At 53.3% G+C, this 5,763-nt stretch overlaps 1 protein-coding gene across 1 annotated transcript; it reads left to right on the top strand.

Annotated features, from left to right (window-relative positions):
• Window positions 1–1,098: 1,098 nt before the first annotated feature.
• C5AR1 (complement C5a receptor 1) lies at window positions 1,099–2,066 on the top strand (the record flags this gene model as incomplete). Its single annotated transcript, XM_039729548.1, has 1 exon — window positions 1,099–2,066. A coding segment is annotated over one exon (925 nt), but the record flags the coding sequence as incomplete, so codon positions are not given.
• Between the last annotated feature and the right edge of the window lie 3,697 nt (window positions 2,067–5,763).

The following is a 5,763-nucleotide window of genomic DNA, read 5'->3' as shown; positions in this document are numbered from 1 at the left end:
ATCACCTGGGGGGGCCCTCAAAACTCACCTGGGGGACCCCAAAAATTCACCTGGGAGACCCCAAAATCACCTGGGGGGCTTCAAAATTCACCTGAGGGACCCCAAAATCATTTGAGGGACCCTAAAACTCACCTGGGGACCCCAAAAACTCACCTGGGGGGTTTGGGATTTTGGGGGTTGGGGATTAAATGGGGTTGGGGACCTCAAAAATGGGGCCGGGGACCCCAAAAATGGAGTTGGGAATCCAAAACTGGAGCTGGAGACCCCAAAAATGGGGTTGGGGACCCCAAAAACGGGGCTGGAGACCCAAAAAATGGAGTTGGGAATCTAAAATTGGAGCTGGAGACCCCAAAAATGGGGTTGGGGGCCTCAAAAATGGGACTGGGGACCCCCAAAATGGGGCTGGGGACCCCAAAAATGGGGTTGGGGACCCCAGATGGGGCTGGGGATCTCAAAAATGGGGCTGGGGACCCCAAAAATGGGGCTAGGAACCCTAAAATGGGGTTGGGGACCTCAAAAATGGGGTTGGAGACCCCAAAAATGGGGCTAGGAACCCTAAAATGGGGTTGGGGACCTCAAAAATGGGGTTGGAGACCCCAAAAATGGGGCTAGGAACCCTAAAATGGGGTTGGGGACCTCAAAAATGGGGTTGGAGACCCCAAAAATGGGGCTAGGAACCCTAAAATGGAGCTGGAAACCCCAACTTTTGAGCTGGAGACCCCAAAAATGGGGCTGGGGACCTCAAAAATGGGGCTGGAGAACCCCCAAAGCACCTTGGTCACCTGGTGAGGTGGCGGTGGGGGTCTTTTAGGAGGTCCTTGACCACCTGGGCAGGTGCAGGACCACCTTGGGGTCTTCAGGACCACCTGAACAGGTGGAGAACCCACCTTGACCCACCCCTGATCACCTTTGGTCACCTTTAAGAAGTTCCTGGATCACCTGGCCAGGTGAAGAACCCAATTTGGGGTCTTCAGGATCACCTGGCCAGGTGAAGAACCCACCTTGGGGTGGGTCAGGGGTTACTTTAGAAGTTCCTGGATCACCTGGCCAGGGGAAGAACCCAATTTGGCAGCCTCAGGACCACCTGGCCAGGTGAAGAACCCACCTTGACCCACCACTGACCGCCCTTCCTCCCCCCCCGACGGCGGCCGAGCTCCGCCGCACGGTCAACGGCGTCTGGTTCTCCCACCTGGCCTTGGCCGACCTGCTGAGCTGCCTGGCGCTGCCCTTCCTGGCCGTGCCGCTGACCACCGACCACCACTGGCCGCTGGGCGCCGCGGCCTGCAAGGTGCTGCCCTCGCTGACCGTGCTGGCCATGTTCTCCAGCGTGCTGCTGCTGACGGCCATCAGCGCCGACCGCTGCGCGCTGGTCACGCGCCCCGTGTGGTGCCACAACCGCCGCACGCCCGCCTTGGCCGCGGCGGCCTGCGCCGGCGCCTGGGCGGCGGCCGCGCTGCTGACCGTGCCCTCCTTCGTCTTCCGCGCCGTGCGCCTCGACCCCTTCTCGGCCAAGGCCACCTGCGTGCTGTCCTACGGCGCCGTGCGCGCGCACCAGCGCGGCACCGAGCTGGCCGTCGCCGTCGTGCGCTTCCTCTGCGGCTTCCTGGGGCCCTTCGCGGTCATCTCCGGCTGCTACGGGCGCCTCTTGAGCCGCGTGCGGGCGCGGGGGCTGGGCAGGTCGCAGAGGGCCACCAGGACGGTGCTGGTGGTCATCGTCAGCTTCTTCGTCTGTTGGTTGCCCTACCACGTGGTGGGGCTGGTGCTGGCGGCCGGCACGCCGGGCTCGGCGGCGTTCCGCGGCGCCCAGGCTGCCGACCCCGCGGTGGCCGGGTTGGCCTACGTCAACGGCTGCGTCAATCCCATCATCTACCTGGTGATGGGGCGCGGCCTGGGCAAGGTGAGGCGCTCGTGGAGGGCGCTGCTCAAGGGGGTGCTCAGCGATGACCCCACCAGCGTGGCCGGGGACAGCCGGGCGCGCAGCGTGGCCACCGCCGAGGAGGGCAGCGAGGGCACGGCGGTGTGAGGGGGGCGGTGGTGGTCATGGTCATTTGGTCATGGTCATGGTCATGGTCATGGTCGTTGTCATGGTCATTATCATTGTCATTGTCGTGGTCATGGTCATTGTTATGGTCATCATCATCATCATGGTTATGGGCATTGTCATTGTCATTGTCATTGTCGTGGTCATGGTCATCATCATCATGGTCATTGTCGTGGTCATGGTCATCTCATCATGGTCATGGTCATTGTCATGGTCATTATCATGGTCGTTGTCATGGTCATGGTCATTGTTATGGTCATGGTCATCATCATCATGGTCATGGTTATTGTCATGATCATCGTCATTGTCATGGTCATTGTCATGGTCATTATCATTGTCGTTGTCATGGTCATGGTCATGGTCATCATCATCATCATGGTCATGGTCATTGTCATGGTCATCGTCATTGTCATGGTAATTGTCACGATCATGGTCATGGTCATCATCATCATGGTCATGGTCATTGTCATGGTCATTATCATGGTCGTGGTCATTGTCATGGTCATTGTTATGGTCATGGTCATCATCATCATGGTCATGGTTATTGTCATGATCATCGTCATTGTCATGGTAATTATCATAGTCGTTGTCATGGTCATTATCATTGTCGTTGTCATGGTCATGGTCATCATCATCATCATCATGGTCATGGCCATTGTTATGGTCATGGTCATCATCATGGTCATGGTCATTGTCATGGTCATTGTCATTGTCATGGTAATTGTCACGATCATGGTCATGGTCATCATCATCATGGTCATTGTCATGGCCAAGGTAATTGTCATGGTCATGGTCATCTCATCATGGTCATGGTCATTGTCATGGTCATTATCATGGTCGTGGTCATGGTCATTATCATTGTCATGGTCATGGTCATGGTCATGGTCATTTTCACCATCGTCGTCATTGTCATGGTCATCATCATTGTCATGGTCTTGGTCATCATCATTTTCACCATCATGGTCATGGTCATGGTCATCATCGCCATGGTCATTGGTCATGATCATCATGATCATGGTCATTGGTCATGGTCATTGTCATGGTCATGGTCATCAATGTCATGGTCATCGCCATTGTCATGGTCATCGTCATCATCATTATCATTGTCATGGTCATCGCCATTGTCATGGCCATGGTCATCATTTTCACCATCATGGTCACAGTCATGGTCATGGTCATGGTCATCATTGTCATCGTCATCATCATCGTGATGGTCATCATCATTTCATCGTCATCGTCATTGTCATCTTCATCATCATTGTCATGGTCATGGTCATCATCATCATTCTCATTGTCATCATGTCATGGTCATTGTCATCTTCATCATTGTCATCATCATCATCATTGTGATGGTCATTATTGTGATGGTCATCATTTTCATCGTCATTGTCATTGTCATCTTCATCGTCATTGTCATCACGGTGGTCATCTTCATCATCATTGTCATCTTCATCGTCATTGTCATGGTCATCACCATTGACATTGTCATGGTCAAGGTCATCATCATCATTGTCATCATGTCATGGTCATTGTCATCATCATCGTCATCATCATCGTCATCATCATCGTCATTGTGATGGTCACCATCTTCTACATCATTGTCATGGTCATCATCATCATCGTTGTGGTGGTCATCTTCCTCATCATTGGCTTTGTCATCAAATCACCGTCATCATCGTCGTCGTCATGGCCATTGTCATCTTCATCGTCATCATCATCGTCATGGTCATGGTCACCGACGTCGTTGTCTTCATTGCTGTCATCATTGTCATCTTCATCATCATCGTACTTGTCTTCATCATCATCACCATCATCATCATCATTGTCATGGTCATCGTCATCATCATCATCGTTGCTGTCACCGTTGTCATTTTGGGAGTCCCACCACAGCCAAACTGGAGTGTGAGAGTGTCGCGGTCATCGTCATCGTCGTCATCATCATCATCGTTGTCATTTTGGGATTCCCACCACAGCCAAACTGGAGTGTGAGAGTGTCGCGGTCATCGTCATCGTCATCTTCATCGTCATTGTCATCGCCATCATCATCACCATCATCATCATCCTCATCATCATCATCATCGTCGTCATCATCATCGTCATTGTCATCGCCATCATCATCACCATCATCATCATCCTCATCATCATCATCATCGTCGTCATCATCATCGTCATTGTCATCGCCATCATCATCACCATCATCATCATCCTCATCATCATCATCATCGTCGTCATCATCATCGTCATTGTCATCGCCATCATCATCACCATCATCATCATCCTCATCATCATCATCATCGTCGTCATCATCATCGTCATTGTCATCGCCATCATCATCACCATCATCATCATCCTCATCATCATCATCATCGTCGTCATCATCATCGTCATTGTCATCGCCATCATCATCACCATCATCATCATCCTCATCATCATCATCATCGTCGTCATCATCATCGTCATTGTCATCGTCATCTTCATCGTCATTGTCATCGTCATCTTCATCGTCATTGTCATCGTCATTTTGGGAGTCCCACCACAGCCAAACTGAGGTGTGAGAGTGTCGTGGTCATTGTCATCGTCATCTTCATCGTCATTGTCATCATTGTCATGGTTATCGTCATCTTCATCATCATTGTCATCGTCGTCATTGTCATCATCATCGTCATTATCATCGTCATTGCTATCGTCATCTTCATCACCGTTGTCATCGTCATTGTCACCGTCACTTTGGGGGTTCCACCACCTCAGCAGAACTGGGCTCCGAGGGTGGGGGCACGGTCACATTGTCATCGTCATAATCTTCATCATCATCCTCATCCTCATTGTCACTGTCATTGTTGTGATCGTCATCGTCGGCGTTGTCATTTTGGGGTCCCACCACAACAGCAGAATTGGGGTCTGGGGGTGCAGGGATGGGCAGCTCTTCCTCCCTCCTCTTCCTCCTCCTCCTCCTCCTCCTCCTCCTCCTCTTCCTCCTCTCCTCCTCCTCCTCCTCCTCTTCCTCCTCCTCTTCCTCCTCCTCCTCTTCCTCAGCTTCTCCTCCTCCTCCTCTCCTGGGTGTCCCCCCAGTGTCACCCCCACCATGTGACCCCAGGGACAGGGCCACCACCTGCTCTTCCTCCTCATCCTCCTCTTCCTCATCCTCCTCCTCCTTCTTCTCCTCTTCCTCCTCCTCCTTTTACTCCTCATCCTCCTCTTCCTCTTTCTCCTCCTCTTCTTCCTCCTCCTCCTCCTCCTCTTCCTCCTCTTCTTCCTCGTCTTCCTCTTCTTCTCCCCTTCCTCCTCCTCCTTTTCCTCCTCCTGTTCTTCATCACCTCCTCCTCCTCCTCCTCCTCACCCAGGGTCCCCCCACCCCATCTTCTGTCCCCCTGTCCCTCTGTCCCCCTGTCCCACTGTCCCTCTGTCCCCTGTCCCTCTGTCCCTCTGTCCCTCTGTCCCCTGTCCCTCTGTCCCCTGTCCCCTGTCCCTCTGTCCCTTGTCCCTCTGTCCCCCTGTCCCTCTGTCCCTCTGTCCCCTGTCCCCCTGTCCCCTTGTCCCTCTGTCCCTCTGTCCCTCTGTCCCTCTGTCCCTCTGTCCCTCTGTCCCCTGTCCCCCTGTCCCCTTGTCCCTCTGTCCCTCTGTCCCTCTGTCCCCCTGTCCCTCTGTCCCTCTGTCCCTCTGTCCCCTGTCCCCCTGTCCGTCTGTCCCTCTGTCCCTCTGTCCCTCTGTCCATCTGTCCCTCT

This window comes from Passer montanus, unplaced genomic scaffold (genome assembly GCF_014805655.1).
Source record: "Passer montanus isolate IOZ18808 unplaced genomic scaffold, ASM1480565v1 scaffold692, whole genome shotgun sequence".
Lineage (NCBI taxonomy): Eukaryota > Metazoa > Chordata > Aves > Passeriformes > Passeridae > Passer > Passer montanus.
The sequence above is the reverse complement of the archived record's forward strand: the minus strand, read 5'-3'. Positions and strand labels throughout refer to the sequence as shown.